At 33.1% G+C, this 16,751-nt stretch overlaps 2 protein-coding genes and 1 non-coding gene across 3 annotated transcripts; 1 reads left to right on the plus strand and 2 right to left on the minus strand.

Annotated features, from left to right (window-relative positions):
* Nucleotides 1-130: 130 nt before the first annotated feature.
* Nucleotides 131-4,670, minus strand: LOC144838469 (uncharacterized). The gene is made up of 9 exons (XM_078693855.1): nt 4,487-4,670; nt 3,862-3,906; nt 3,661-3,703; nt 3,238-3,261; nt 2,890-2,943; nt 2,650-2,723; nt 2,106-2,173; nt 1,645-1,703; nt 131-1,025 (listed from the first exon to the last, which is right to left on the minus strand). Exons 1-9 carry the CDS (start codon nt 4,530-4,532, stop codon nt 965-967), a joined length of 474 nt encoding a protein of 157 aa, XP_078549981.1. The 5' UTR covers nt 4,533-4,670; the 3' UTR covers nt 131-964.
* A 240-nt stretch (nt 4,671-4,910) lies between these two features.
* On the plus strand, nt 4,911-4,983 carry Trnar-ccu (transfer RNA arginine (anticodon CCU)). Its single transcript has one exon. It is a non-coding gene; the product is annotated as a tRNA-Arg (tRNA).
* Nucleotides 4,984-9,129: 4,146 nt separating this feature from the next.
* LOC144838652 (uncharacterized) lies at nt 9,130-11,823 on the minus strand. The gene is made up of 6 exons (XM_078694082.1): nt 11,749-11,823; nt 11,297-11,346; nt 10,911-11,057; nt 10,337-10,472; nt 9,731-9,937; nt 9,130-9,399 (listed from the first exon to the last, which is right to left on the minus strand). Exons 1-6 carry the CDS (start codon nt 11,792-11,794, stop codon nt 9,209-9,211), a joined length of 777 nt encoding a protein of 258 aa, XP_078550208.1. The 5' UTR covers nt 11,795-11,823; the 3' UTR covers nt 9,130-9,208.
* Between the last annotated feature and the right edge of the window lie 4,928 nt (nt 11,824-16,751).

Consider the following 16,751-nt stretch of genomic DNA (forward strand, 5'->3'; position numbering starts at 1 on the left):
ATGTACTCATTAGTTAAAAAAAATATTACAGTATTATCTAGACTACTATTATATACTAGTCTAAACTTTGTAACTTAAAATCAGAAATAAAAAAATATTTCCACATAACGTCAATACAGTAATAAAATAGTCACAAGATAAAAATGAATTTATTTCCACAAACATAATTTTAATACATCTAAAAGTTCCCGACTTTTAGAGAGATTTTCTGCTTTTAAATTGTGTATACTACTACTACTGAAAAAAAAAATATTTACAATTTTAGATAAAAATGCATTTATTTTCCACAAACATAATTTTAATATGTATACAAGTTCCGGACTTCTAGAGCAATTTGTTGCTTTTAAATGTTGTATGTATACTACTATACCAGACTATAGGTTAGTGGTGCACAAACCTATACATGTATTAGGTGTATGACTTGAGTAAACAAAGTGCACACTAAAGCTTAAAATATTGATATTAAAAGGACTGGTAGCATCAAGAAGGTATACCGGACCCTGGTATCATATTATGAAAATCACTGAACATCCTTCCAAGTAATATTTATAAGTTAGTTTAATCATTACACGGAGCAGAAACAAACTCCATGGTTTAAGCATAGACCTTTCACATAGGTAAATCACTGCATGTAATTGCCTTTGTTTGAATTGGCTGTGGCTACAATTGTCCATTAATTCATAGAGAATACTACTGTACTTATCTTATTCAAACAGTATCAATTCGTTTTATAATAAATAAAATAGATATTATTTCTAAGCTTAATAAATGTTGCAGATTGTGGTTTACCACTTGATTACTGAATAAAAAACTCAAAAAGAGTTTCTGTTAGTAGTAGAGTATTGACTGTATTTTGTTTGTTTCTGCAAGACCATCATGTACACATTTCTCATTCACTAAATGGTTCCGTAAGTGAATTGAATTCTCATTAAAATTGTACAAACAGTTTTAAGTCCAAGTATCCTCATGCAATAAAATCTAATGGTCGATTAAAACCTCCTCTTCTGTTCATATATTGCCTGTTGGTTAAGAAGTTAAACAATGTTAAATAGTATAATATAATGAAATAAAAATCAATATAGGATTACACATTAATCAATATTTGTTTCCTTTCCTAAACTATGGGAGCAAATAGCAAATGACATAAAAGATTCACAAACAATTTCAATATTTAAGGCTGCTCTAACAAAACACTATATTTCATGTTATGTATAGTTTATTTGTATTTTTCTTGTATATGGTTTTATCTTAACTGTTTGTATTGTATGGAGTGAGTGCAGAATCTGTTTGGGCTTTAGTCTCTTCTCATTCCTGGTTATTTTTACATTGATGACCGAATAAATATTATATTATTATATAAACTGATGTTCAGACAGGGTGGCTAAAGATGTAACACCATTGTGTCACCAAAAGGCACACTAGGACAGGGGCGGAGATGGACCAGAACAGAATGCTAACCCCTAACACTTCTGTCCTAGGCTCTTTAAACTGTCCAAATGCCTGAAGGCCTCACAAAGTCCTTATCCGAGAAAATAAATGTTATGACTATAGGTTGCGATGCCGCTGACTTAACTGCTCGGCCACTTAACTCTGACAAATAGCTCTCATAAACAAAGGAAAATAGTCTTATATACTTGCCTGTAGCGTCTGTTTACTTTAATAGTTGAAGCTGATGCATTGTTAGAACCAGGAACGTGTTGGCCCTAAAACATAATGTAAGCTGTTTTTATATTTTAGTATAATATAATTTCTAGATACCATAGGTAACCTCATCTTACCATTGATTTTGATTTTTTACCCTTAAGTATTTTTCTTATAAATTTATACTAATGTTTTTACGAATCGGTCAATGTTTGATTAGGATTTATTTTGCATCCAAGAAGACATACAAAAGCTTTGTGTTATGTAACCATACTTGTATGAATTACCATGTTAGCACGTAACAAATAAGTACTCCTTATATGGACACAAATTCTTAAGTGGAGTGTGTGCATTTTATGACAAAAAGAGCTACAGTGGACTGGTGCATGGGAGCTCTACAATACACATTATGTATACACATGTATACCATTTGTATTTGTATTTTATACTTCAATATAAATTACCTTAGTTGTGTCAAAGTTGCAAAAGCCCATTAATTTCATCATATCATTGTCTTCCTCAGTTACTGGTACTAAATGTAAAAATAAAACAATAAGTTTAATAGTAATATTGGTTATTTACATTATTACACAAATATTATTACATAAAAAGCATAATTTTACACACAGTAACTATTTCCAATAAGCCTGTCACAAGACAGCATATTGTGATATTGATCAATCCACTGTGCTACTTTATATTTGACCACAGAGAAAAAAGTATTTCTCCATGGTTTGACTCAACTTAACTTGCCTAGCAAGTTTAAGCATTCTTACTTTACTACCGTATTACCTAGCAATACTCCAGATGTTAGTAGCAACCAAAACATTTAAGCATTCTTACTACCGTTTGGAAACACATGGCATAGCACAAACTTTAATAGTGTTTATTCACCTGCAAACCTTTAAACAACATCATTATAATGACATCACATTAAAATTATCATAATTAAACTATAAGATTTACAGCTACTGTTTGTAGGCTGTTCAATAAGTGAAGTATACTTACCATCCAGTTTATTCTTAGGCTTTGGGCCTGATGGACCACTTGTGTCTTTAATTCCTTTACTATGGGTAGGTGAGCTATGAACAAATATATAATAAATGTTAAGTAGACATATTATGTTAATACTAAAATGAATAAAACAAAACTTGCTATCAAACAAGAGTATGGCTACCAGCACATTGGTGTAATGTGGTCAAGGAGCACACAATGGTCAACATTGTAGGTCATTAAATTATACTGTACCTTGACCTGGAATGACTTCTATTGTATCGCCTTCTTGGTGACCTTGAATGTGACCTGTAGTAAAAAGTACAAACAGGACAAATAAGAGACATTTTCATGATGTCAAATTATAAGTTGTAATTGAACTACAGTACTATAACAATATTTATAGGGAGCCCTCTATTGTTAAATAAAACAACTTTCCCAAAACTTGAATGGTGTCTAAATCTGTCTTCATTAATTAATATTTGATGGATAAAAGATTAACAACTCGAGCTATTGGTAGCTATGTCTTCATTTCTCTAAATGGTTTTTTTTACAGTCCCACTTCACCTCCCTGGTCCCAACCTGTTGTCTACAGAAACCAACCTTCTTCGTCTTGGGGATATAGACCTAAAAAAAGGTAAAAAGTAAAATGAATTTAATTTTGTGGTAAATTATATCTTGATTGTATATGCTTATATTGTACAAGGAAGTCATTTGTTACAAATAGCATTAATATGTACAATTCTAATGTTCGTCGATAAATATTTTTTTACTTTAAATTTTAATCATTTTAACAGTATTTTACAGAGCCTATGGCGCTTTTAATAGTTTTTTAACAGTATTTTAACATTTTAATAGTATTTTAACATTGCCTTTTACAATTTGATGTATTTTTTCTTTGTTGTTTTATTGTCTTAATTATGCCATACAAAACAAATTTCCATTTTAAAGTGGACAAATAAAATTTCTTGAATCTTGTAAATGTAAAAAATATTACTGTAATTGTAATTACTGTTATTTCCTTACCGTCGATAATGCTTGGGGGATCTACTTCGAGACCTTTGAACATCTTGATATTTATAAGAAAAAAAATTATCATCATCAAATTAATAATTTTTTTAGTAAGCGTGTACACATGATTTCTAAAGAAAGGTATTTTTAAATTTTGTAGTATTTTTTTAAACAAAGGCCTAACCATATAATTATTTCAATTCATTCATGGATTACCTTTTCGTCTTCGGTGTCTTTCCCTAGATGTAGATCTCCTCCTAACTGCAAACAAATTAAAATAAACAAAAAAGATTATATTATTATTATATTATAACTAGGCCTAGTAGGTAGGCCTATGTCAATCATTCCATCAATCATGATCTTAAAGTTATTATAATTAAAAATTATTATAACTATTATTAATATATTATAATTATATTTAAATAATGAATGTACAAAATGTGATAATGACGAATTTACACTGTTCTTTTCTGTGTACAGAGATTTATTTAGAGGTCTAGCCTGTCTGTCTCAGTCAGGTTATGACTGTAGTAGGACTAGGCCTACTCTATTCTATTCTCTAGTGAGAGTAGGCCTAGTAGGCCTGCCTACTTCTACTTTAGAGTGTAGTATATTACGCGTAGGCCTAGGCCTATATCCGGTACACCCATGCTTAGCAAGAATTCTCTATCAAGGCGAGCTAGGCCCCGGCTTCTCTTCATCCCTCTTCCTCTCTAGGCCTACTGAGTTCTGAACTAGCCTACCTAGCCTAGCTCGCCCAGCCAGCACAGACACAGGGCCGACGATCGACAGTCATCAATCATAATCATAATATAAACTAGCAGCCTAGAGATTTGATTACCTCTTTTTCCATGAGGCGAACGAGATCTACTTCGACTTCGTCCCATTATATAATGACTGTAACAAATTAGTTAGGTTACAGTAATATATAAGTGCTTTTTTTCGTTATTTATGTTGTTTTTTCAGCTCCGTTTCTGGATTAATTCTACGCTTTACATATTTACCGCCACCAACGACGACGACGACGTGAAATCCATCCTCGCTCAAAATGTATCGATAAAAAAGACCATTGTCAATCATTTTGTTGACAACTGCACATTATTTAAAATAAAATTTAAATAATAATTTTATCCAGTTAAAAAAGAAAAGAATATCATAAACAAATATTTCTAAAAAATACAATACATAAATTAAAACAAAATAAAATTTCAGTAAAATTAACCATGAATGACCTATTTGTAATAAGTCTGGCAAAACCATGTGCAGCCTCCGTGGCCTAATGGATAAGGCATCGGCCTCCTAAGCCGGGGATTGCGGGTTCGAGTCCCGTCGGAGGTGTTTTATTTTTTCTTACAACAAAAAAAATTCTTTTTTTAAATATCAATATTGCATAATTAAACGAGTAAACACAGTAATTGTTTTTTTTGTTTAAATTAATTTGTTTGCCTAAATTAGACCAAAAATTAATTAATGTTCTTGATTCACCTGTACTTCACTTTCTACAAATTAAATCACTTTTCTTTTACTTTTAATTTAATTTTGGACTGTTTCAAAAATAATTGTAGCTTCCAAATAAATTTTAATTATTATTAATTATGCTGTCATCATTTTTTGGTAGGTAAACGATGGCAGATATAATAATATATTTTTGTGTATTTTATAATCTTCTGAAATTCTATTTTTTTTAAATATATAATATTTCATGCCAGTTTCAAATGCATTTCCATTTTATATTACTATGGACAATAAATTAATATCAGTATCAGATCATGCTTACGTACCTCGAAGAATATAGGCTACCTGGGGAGTCTCCGAGCTGGATATCAAAAATCTATTATCACGTGTTAGCAAAAATGTAAAAGATTAGGAAGAAGATTATCCAACGATATCTCTACTAATCTGGAAAGTCAGGTACACAATTGTCCAAGTCAAAGATCCTATTTCCGGTTGTATCCCCGAGGATGAGATCTCATTTTTAGATATTATAAATTTTTATGTCATTAAAATTGAATCCTTCTTGGTAGTTAATGTACTATTTCTGGCAATCCATTGTTGATGGGTGGATGAAAGAACAATTTGAAGTCACTGATAATTGAATAAATTTAACGGGTTTTAAACGTTTGAAATCTGGTAGTACGTCATCATCATTTAAATTTACACATTTTCCCATCGTTTTAATTGAAACACTGTTTGTCGTCGTGTCATGATAGACTTTTCAAATAAAAAAAACATGATTATTTTCAAATTTCTGCCACACAATACAATCAGATACAAAATGAAAGGAAAGTGAACAGACAAATAACGACAAATGTTATACAATTTCAAATCTCTATTTTTTTTGGTCACAAATAATCGGAAAGACCAGTAAAAATACTGTAAGTTGGAGGACTGCTTATCTGTTTGAATGATTACAATCGTACATTAAATAGATCGACGATTTGTGAGAGACCACCCAGGCCATCGTTTCTTTTTTAACCGAAACACACTTTTTTAGAATGTTCATATCGGCTATCTCACATTTAATAAAACGTGTTTTGAGACCATTTCCTTTTCTTATTTACCAATCAAATGCGCTAGTTCTCAAAACAGAGATAATTTGTTTCCTCTCTGCCAGCCATAGATAAACACTGATATCTTTTTAAATCTTAGATATACATGTTTTGTTACTAGTGAATTCACAAAATATTATTACATTTTATTATGATAATTAAATAATAAAAAATTTATTTCTACTGTTCTCAGAACGAACAGTTTCGGATTTGTTTTAAAGAAAATACATAACAAAGATTATGTTGTCGATATTATTTAGTAAGCACTTGACGCATTGAGTCAGCGTGCTGCGTTGAGCAGGTAACGCGTTTTGCTCCATCAGACTGGCTTCCATCGCGTTTGTCAATATATTTAATAAGCCACTACACGTATTGAGTCAGCGTGCTGCGATGAACAGTAACGCGTTTTGCTCCACCAGACTGGCTTCCATCGCGTTTGTCAATATATTTAATAAGCTACTAGACGTATTGAGTTAACGTGCTGCGATGAACAGATAACGCGTTTTGCTCCACCAGACTGGCTTCCATCGCGTTTGTCAATATATTTAATAAGCTACTAGACGCACTGAGTCAGCGTGCTGCGACGAACAGTAACGCGTTTTGCTCCACCAGAGTGGATTCCATCGCGTTGGCCTGGACGCAACATGTGGTCGCTAGACAGAGACAGGCGTACAGGTCCTGCCATGAGTTCTTTGGCCCATACAAGGTGTAGTCTAGCGCTACCAGTGAAACATTTGGCCAATTTTCTCCAGACTATCGATATGTCGATTATGTCAAACAAATTTCATATTATGGTTTATGTTTATCCATAACATAAAACCGAGAAAAATTTCATCTTTATTATTGGTCTAATACAAAAGTCTTAAACTTCGTTATAATAATATGTGGTATAGGCCAAACCTATTTTCATTTCATTTCTATAATTTTATTCATCCAAAAGAGAAATATCATCCTAGCTTATATAACCTACAACGTGCCGTATTTGTCTATAATGCGGAGATGTCTATCAGCTTGATTAGCTTGAATCCAGTCAGTTATTCCGGGGTAAAAGGGTAACACTGGGTAAGCCATCTCCGTTTTCATCTCATTACTATGTATAAATAGAATAGATGACTCTGGATATAGAAACTTTCTATTTACATCAAATCTCCTATAATAGAATCTTAATATTGGCAATTTTCATTCAATTAAATACTTTGGATTATCGGATGTATATTTTTGCCGAGATAGGCATTGATTTTTTGTTTTACTTTCGGGTAGGCCGACAAAGAAGAATACCCTACATAGAGAGGTGATTGGGGTGGACGGCCATCCAACTATGCCAAAATTGAAAATATTAAAAAAAAATGACATTTGTATTAGATACCAGTATATATAACAGAAGATTCGTGTTCAATATAATAATTATTTTTTTAATTTCATTTTCTTCTTGTTTATACATAATATGAAACATTGTTGTTATTCAACTTAAATACTATCGAATTAAAACCGATATTGCACGTAACCCTCTTCACGGTAATCAAAATACAGGCATAGGCCCAATAATATTAGGATATTTTTTATTGGTGATAGTCAGTCCGCCGACTCGAGACCTGGCCCAAAATTATAACATTACAACGAGATTCTCAGGGTTTAAATTTGATAAAATATCCGTCCAGACAATACTGATCCCACTGTACTTGGACGTAACACAAGAACGCAGTGTGTACCGCAAGCAATACTTTGACCAATGACAAGGGGTAGTTTGGATAATCCATCGCTTGTGATTGGTCAAACGTTGCGCCGCGTTCAAGTGGTAACCAAGCCAACGAGGCGACAAGGCAGGCCCTACACCGATACGTATTAAACATACTTGCTGTCTAAGACTCAAAGAACATCCACCGAAACTAAATGAATGCTATTTGGATGCGTAATAATTGGACGGTGTCTTTGAATCAACGTTTTAAAAATTCTACATTAAATTAACAACAGATTCTGTTATACATATACATATTTTTTATATACACTTATTTTAACTTAATATAAATAATGAGTCGCTTTGTACATTATGTTATAGGCCCATAAAGCAGTTCGACTTTTCGTCAAGGTATCGAACTAATATTATAAATAATTATAAATACATTAGGTAATATTTTACAAAATAAATACAAAGTAATAAATATGCAACGTGATACTGGTATCACGTGATTGAATTAGTGAGAAAATAAAAAGTATTCTAGATACTTCGTTCTATTGTGATTAAAAACACAATGTTGTCTTATTTCTATTGTGCTTTGTCATACAATGTTCTTCTTTCTATTGTATTTTAACATACAATGTTGTCTCGTGTCATGTGTTTAAACCTACAACGTTGTGTTTTAATCATTCATTTGTTTTCATTTTCATGGAGGGATTATATCAAGATGACAGTGTTCGTATTAATAAATCTAAGATTCGTCACATAGCAGGTTAGTGGTCTAAAGACATTTTCCATTTTAGGTCGATTTGAAAATATACATACACACTGCTATAGGCAATGCCAGCAAGACGTATGTCCACTGTATACTTAGTGTATTGAATAAAAATAAATACATTTTCTAAAACCTCTATCTTGTCCGACGGCCATTATGAAAGAATAATTGGAAGAGACTTCGGTCAAAAGTCAGTTGCGAGTTTTTAAGCTATATTAGGCATTAACTGAGGTTTAAGAAAGAGGGTAATCATACTGATGTTCAGATTAGCTCAGCGTACATTATAGTAGGGCTACTATTGATTAGTATATAGAAATGTTCTGCTGTAGATTTATTTCGCCCGTATCCGTCAATACGTTATAGCACATTCAAGCGTATCTTCACAAGAACTAGTAAGACGTGGTTTTCTTATGTTCTTTGGTTATTATATCACCAGTGACACACTGATCATACAGTAGTACGTGTGTGTATGTGCGTGTCGTCGGTTTAGTGTCCGTACGGCACTGGCGACATACCCGGGGCCGTGTACCTTCTTCGTTGAATCCATACGTTTGGTGTTAATACTCATGGCTTAGTAAGGTCATATATAGGATTTCCAGGTGTTACTTCACAGTCACATGAATAGCGCCAATCATAATGAGCATATTCCCAGTCATCTTGTTCAATCTCTGATTCGTATAAGTGTGTAGGACGAGGTCCAACTTTTAGTCTTCTTAACTCAATACGTTTCGTTCGCTGTTTACAACGGCCAGCGCCTAAAACATAGGAAAACATTAATAATATTGACATAACATTCTTTATAGTTACAAGTAGGCCTAATGTTTTAAACACTAACATTTGATTTAAAATTGTACATTGATTCCAAACTCGAATGAAAAATCTCTAATGTTTGTTCCCACTAGGGACGCAAGCGCAGTGATTATTTGACCAATCACAACCGATGAATGATCGGAAATGTCGCTTGTGATTGGTCAACTCGCTTGCGTTGCGTTTACGCCATAATTAACGACCAGGACATACGCTCAGAAACCGGGACTATACATCTCATTTTAATCCCTTCCGCAAAATATTAATATGAATGCCTACCTGTAAGACATGAATTTGTTTCGTCATTTCTTACGACATGGTTTCCCGATGGAAGACATATTGTTTCATGAATTTCTCTGGGAATAGTTCCTTCAGGAAAAGTAGTCTTCGCTGTACAGATTGTGCATAGCGGGTAAACACGATGGTCGTGGTCATGTGACGTGCGTCGACTTTCTCGGCATGCATCTCTCGACCAATTGGTTACACCTAAACAGATAACAGTTAGAAGTTATACTGGATACATTTTACACAGATTTCTAACACCCTCAATAGGGCAATTTTTTAAATAACAAATAAATAAACGAATAAATAAATAACAAATAATAAACAATAAATATGTAACAAATAAATGTGTTGACAACACGGTGACATCATGCCTTGTATATACTTAAAGGTTTCTATGCGTGACTGTATTGCTTCCGAATATATGGGCGGTACCGGAGGTAGTTTAATGATTCTTTCTATAATTAATTTTATATACATGACATTTTAAACGTCGATATTCTACGTACTGAGAAGCTAATAGTAATCCCATGGAGCTATCTAATTTTATAGCTCCATGTTAATCCTAATGATATTAAATATTGGTAAGAACGATTGAATTACTTTGATTTATTGGTGGTTTGAATTGTTCGTTTATATATGTACTGTTAGAGTTTTCAGTTTGTAACGTCTCGTCGGTGGTTTCTATAAAAGTAGTAAAATCTTCCTTCTTTTCTTTATTCTTTTTTTGAGCGTGTCTCTGTAAAATAAACAGAATACTTTTAAAATAAAATACGATCGAAATTGATATATTATTACTCAAATTATTGAGATATTGGTAAATTATACATAATACAGTAATGAATAATGAAGAGGCTACGGATATTCAGTTTACCATTGTTAGGAAGGAAATAAAATAGTAAATCACCATCTTCGTGCATAAAGCGACTCTAAGTAAGTGATTTGACCAATCACAAGCGATGAATTACTTGAACTGTCGCTTTTCATTGGTCAACTCACTTGCGTTTCGCTTACGTCCTTGTCCATAGTGGGAACCAAGCTTAAGGCGAAAGTATGAAAATGGGTGGAAAACCGGTGGAAAGATAACATTTGGGTGCACCGTGTACTCAACTAACCATGGCACGCACAAACAATCAATTGATTTAACATAAATTTAAATTAAATACATAATAATTACCAATTTACGAAAGATACTCCCTCTGTGCTCTTTCGCTTCTGGATTCCGATGAGATCGTTTTAAGCGTAATCGAGTGACGTCAGATGAGTACTCTAATAACGTTACGTCTTGAAATGTTTCATTCTCTAAAAGTGTTCTACTTGTTGCCTATAACAAACATAATTCAATACACCATTAAAACATAAAAGAAAGTGCTAACTATTTTTCTATGATGGAAAGAATGTTTACAAGTAATGAATGATGTTGACGGCAATGAATAATCCATAGAGTAGGGTGAAACCTTTTGCCTTGTTTGTGTGTTAGGTACAGGACAAATTACTAAAGGTTTACCGTTAAATAACCCCCATAACTATTAGAAACAAATTAACTAATTGATAATAACTTACCGATTTTATATTGTCACCGTTTTTGCCCTTCAGGCGCAATAAAATGGATTCTACAAAAGAAATACATAAATGACATAAAACATGATGAAAAAGTAAATAATGAAACTTGTTTACCCTGTTAATGAATCAACCATGTTAACGAATCAGATCACCACTTAATTAAGTAAGTGTATTCATGAAATCCCATGATTAGCTGGTGAATGAGACCATGGCTTCTCACTTCCAATCGCAATCAAGCCAGGCTAACAATACAGTTTATTATTAAATGTCATGGGTTATAATAATAACAACGTCCCAGTACTTTTTGCCTCATTTTCATTTACTATGGTATCCAGAAAGCTTGGCTTTAATAATATTCGAGTTCATCACGGTTATTTGTAGTCTAAAGTTGTACACGGTGTATGCTCGGCATATTATAAGTAAACATATATGTTATTGGAATAATAAGTTACCTGGTATATTGGCGCTATGTGACACAAGATTGCACAACATCATCATGTTGATACAAACAAAGAATAATCTTGATAACATCTGAAAAACAATCAAATTAACAAATAAGAATACGTAATAACACAAACAAGTTAGACGATCAATTGAGTTAAAAGCGAAACATTGTTTGCATTCATTAATGAACCACATTGAAATAATATAAATATTTATATCCTAATTACTATGTAAATTAGATAGATATTAACACATTGTTTAACAATAACCTGAAATTGGTTTAAAATCCCTGTGTACAGAATTCGTCAAAAACTAATACAACAATGGAATGGAATTAGAGCGGATTATGTGGGGGGAACCAGGATGGAAATCAGTTAAAAAGACCGGCTGGTATAAACGCACTGACTGAGGTGGTTTATTTACAATCAAAATCACTGACGTCATGATCCATCCGCGTCATTCATAATCAAACAATTAACCAAAATTAATTAGTAAATCGATTACTTTTACTGTGGTTATGTGAGTTCCGTGTTTAACAACATCGCATAATACGTTGTCGTAACTTAGCGGTCAAAACATGAATCCGTTGGGAAGGATATTTTTACTCATGTAAACAAATCCTATTTATCACAGACCACCTAACAAACTTGTACCAGAGTATCATTATGGCAATAATATAGTTGCACGAAAGAAAGCAATTTAAAGGATCCGTTGGGACTTGAACCTGACACAATTAAGTGAAGGAAGGCGGAAGGTTCTACCTCGACGGTCTTACCGACCGGAGAGTGTCTCAATTAGTAACTAAGTCTCGGAACAACAACAGTTACGCAACGATTTTATTTACGTCTTTTTGTGGTTAAGTTTGTCAAAAAATAAGTAAAGTGGATTTAATGTATGTAACTATAATTTGTATGGCCCGTGGAGTTTTTTCGTGAGAGCATTTAATTGCGATAGGCCTGGTATCCTAGATGCGATGTCATTGTTGTGACTAGAGGTAGTAGAGATTTCCGTTACATAATATCCTATTCCTACTTTTTTGACAGAAACAAATTAATATAATTTATAAAGCCATAAACCGAATAAAAGTGGAAGAAATAAAATATAATATTTCAATGAACGGACATAGAAATGAAAAAAAAACTGTATATGTCATAATACTGAAGCCTGATGTGGTTATGGCACATTTAACTAATTCGCATTAAATGTTATTTTAGGCGATAGTATCGGTATATATGCGGTAAGGTGTTGGTCATTACGAATTGGTAATTAGATTATTCACCAATGTCGATTACCATAACGAACGCAAGTTTGTGTACGTACATTCGGCAATGTGTAAAAGATTTGATCAACACCTTGCATCATTCTATATTAATTTACATCGGGGAAGAGAAACACATATTTCGACAATATTTTGTAAACATTTGACTTTCTACACGTCTGCCATGAATCGTGGGAGTCGGATAGTATCGTAAACAATTTTTATCAGTAACTTCTACCGGGGAGATTTCTTATAAGAACTCTTAAAAACAGGAAGGTACATGGGATATACAAGCCCATGGGTTAACATGTTTTGTTAAGTAGATAACTCGATCTCTTTGGCGAATCCAGAAATGTTAAATATAGAGAGAGGGGGGTGGGAGTGGTGCGGGGTTTGCTATGCCTATGCTAAAATAATACCGGTATCAACTGAGCGACAATGTACGATTTACATCTAACCCTATATCGTAATCAGTTATCAGTTATCGGGCTTGAACTCAACAAAACTTTACTGCAGTTATATAAAATTGAAAAAAGAATTGGAAAGAGGACAGACTTGTGACGAAAACCGACAAGAACAATTTACACAGTTAGAATTAAGGCCACACGGGAAAATAGGCCTACTTCAAATATTCTAAAAAAACATTATTTATCAAAATTTAAAAATACTGAATTCGATATTACACTTCACTCAATTAAAATAATTATCGAGATATTAACCACCCTTCTCTACCTTTCTGTGAGTTTATAATGATGATCACTTTGACAAAGTCATCTTAATTAATAAGTCTAGGCCTATACTTTATAAAATCCTAGTCTGGAAGCTACCATAACTCTATCGTTCTTAAATAGTGTTCAAGTGTTTTAATTTAGGCACTTTAAAACCATCCCATGTTTCAACTAAGAACTTTATCCTATGATAAACATATTGTAAAAAAACAGCAATAGGACAAACACTTTAACTGAAAAGATATGAACAAACATTATAGTAGGCCTATGTATTGTAAGAAATGAAAAAAATACAACTCACCTTATTAAGAAAATGTTAGATACAATATATAAAAAACAAAATATGCCTTCAACCGCTCACCTCTCACTGTCAAATGAGACTTGAAGTATTCATCGGTAAAAATAACCTTTTATATTCACCGCGCTCAACCAATGACGTAGCTTAGTATAACGGAAGCCCATTCTTATGTTGCCAATCGGAGCTAGAATACTACAGTTGCTTTTATCCGTGTGGGTAAGACGACCTGTTGTATACGGAACTTGTCGCCGCCGAAACCGCTGCACATGTGTACGGTGCACGTAACATACCGTTACCCCGTACCGTTTGCACTCGATTTGCACTGCATATGATAGACCGATATGCTTTAAATACTGGTCTGATCGTTAATCTTTGTTTGAACACTGGATACCATCCTTCAAGCTGGTGTATGATCCACCCCCATCCCACCCTCCAAAATGACACGTCTTCCCGACGGCAATAATCCTATGTCACAGAAGAGCAGCAAGAGGAAGGAGTAAATTCACATTGCCTTACACATACTCTACGAGATATTCCCAATCTCTGAATGTTATACCACCTATGCCAAATTGCATATTAATGAACGGATCGCTAAAAATTGCAGGAGCCAAAGCCTGGAATAAGATCTCTCTAAATATTCAAGATAGTTTGTCTATTAATAGTTTTAAAATTAATTATAAAAAGCATTTCTCAAAAAAATAATTGTTTTTCCATACTTTTTCTTTTTAACGTTCTATATTTTCTGATTGTTGTATTTTTTCTTGGATTTTTAATTCTTGTTTTTAAGTTGTATGCAGGACCATATTGAAAAACAGAAAATTGTGATCTTTTCTTTTCTGAATTATGTTATGCTGCTTAAATATGTTTTAATAAATAAAAAAATTAAAAAAAAATTTATATAGCCATGTATTTAATTATTGGTATTCTATTCATTTTAGCTATATACGGTTATTTACCAACCTGTCAATAACCGCTCATTACTTTTTAGTATATACTGTAGCACCTGTCAATACCCTAATTTAGTATACCTGGAAAATACTAATTCTGAATATGATCTAAAATTGGAAATATTGATTCAATAGTATAGTATTCCTTATTTAGAAAATTCATTTCAATGTATATATCATGTGATTTAACCTATCTTTAAGATTGTAATTGTAATTATTTATTTTAATACTATAAGGCATTTGAATGCGTGGGCCAACGTTGTTTGTATAGTGGGTGTAGACAACTGGCGGAATGGGGTCAAATATTGAAAAAATGGGCCTAGATCTGCTTCAGGTCCAAAAACATCTATGCCTAATTGTTTGCAATTCTGATGTATTGATTTTATAAAATAAAGAACCAGAGGACATAACAACCGAGTTCATGCTAACTATAATACCGCCTTTCAGATGAGAATGCGTAGCCGTTGCTAGCATATTGCGAGGCCCGGTTCCGTCATACGTACAGTAGAACTCTTTTTGCACCACGCATGCTACACCACGACATTATCATAAAAACATACACTACCATAAAATATCATTTCCAATGGTAGGAACACGTGCACACCGCTCCTCCACCACACAAGAGATACAACTTGAGATCCAGCACTTTCTCTAATTAATATCATAATAACCTGACTAAAATTATTTATCATTACTAACACCGAAACTTAACACACACACACACACACACTACACAAGCTGCAGATACCACCAAGATCATCTTCAACCTCGTTATAATTATCTTCAAAATAATTCAACCTCATCTTTCCTCTCACCATATCAACACGATCACGGATCGCTAACAAAAACAGATACTAAAGCTGATAAATATTTACAAAAAGGACGACAAATGTTATCTACAAAGCAATTATTTGTTTTTAAATTGTTAGATATAGCATCTTACTATTGTAAGTGTTTGGGTGGGTCGTTGTACGTTACTTGAGTGGCGGATTCAACGCACTCACGCAGTAAATACTGAATCTGCTAAAACATCATCAATTTATGAAAGTGAATAAAGAGTAACTAGGGACAGGAAGAAACCACTAGGAATGTTAATAGATGGAGTAGAGAGAAATAGTGATCAAGGGGCAAGAGTGTGACACTATCAATAACAATATTTTCATTTGTTTCAAACCCGTTAGTGATTAAATAAAATAACAAAATAAAAATTTAGTAAGAAAAATTAAAGTATGCTAAAGGTTATTTTTTATACCGAATCCAGATTTCCGGGCCAGCAATTGTAACAATCGATAAGGCGATGTTGTTTGACGCCGTCCGTGTGACATCACAATACACTACACTGTAGTACAGGGCGTCCCATGTGACTCTTGTTACGTCTATACAGTTTTTAGTATAATATGAGCTTCAAATAATACAAGTATTTATTATATACAGGTTCATACATAGTCTATGGTGTTATAGTTTAAAAGGAGTTACAACAGGATGAAAGAAAGAGCCGGAGAAGAGTACGTGAGAAAGTGCACGCGACAAGAATCAAATCTTTGTTGTCAATATTACTCCACCCCGGCAACAGCCACACATTAGTGACACCATAAACCATATTTCATAATAATTATGCATTTACATTTATAATTTCGTTTTGAGGGTATTATTTATTTACATATTATATTATACAATTAATAGATTTTGTTTGGAATAATCATGGAAGAAAATGTAATGATGAAACAAATTAGTTGATTGCTGGAAAAGGGGACACGGCTTAGTACGGTATCATACTAGC

The sequence above is a fragment of the Antedon bifida genome, chromosome 3, assembly GCF_963402885.1.
Source record: "Antedon bifida chromosome 3, ecAntBifi1.1, whole genome shotgun sequence".
Lineage (NCBI taxonomy): Eukaryota > Metazoa > Echinodermata > Crinoidea > Comatulida > Antedonidae > Antedon > Antedon bifida.

What these genes read in the sequence shown, in the direction of transcription:
- LOC144838652 (XM_078694082.1), bottom strand. Translation starts at nt 11,794, where the DNA reads ATGATGATGTTGTGCAATCTTGTGTCACATAGCGCCAATATACCAG. An exon ending in ACGGTGACAATATAAAATCG is followed by an intron (nt 11,058 to 11,296) that starts GTAAGTTATTAT and finishes TGTTTGTTATAG; the next exon opens with GCAACAAGTAGAACACTTTT. An exon ending in CAAACCACCAATAAATCAAA is followed by an intron (nt 9,938 to 10,336) that starts GTAATTCAATCG and finishes TTATCTGTTTAG; the next exon opens with GTGTAACCAATTGGTCGAGA.
- LOC144838469 (XM_078693855.1), bottom strand. Translation starts at nt 4,532, where the DNA reads ATGGGACGAAGTCGAAGTAGATCTCGTTCGCCTCATGGAAAAAGAG. An exon ending in AAGACACCGAAGACGAAAAG is followed by an intron (nt 3,704 to 3,861) that starts GTAATCCATGAA and finishes ATAAATATCAAG; the next exon opens with ATGTTCAAAGGTCTCGAAGT. An exon ending in GCAACTTTGACACAACTAAG is followed by an intron (nt 1,704 to 2,105) that starts GTAATTTATATT and finishes ATTATGTTTTAG; the next exon opens with GGCCAACACGTTCCTGGTTC.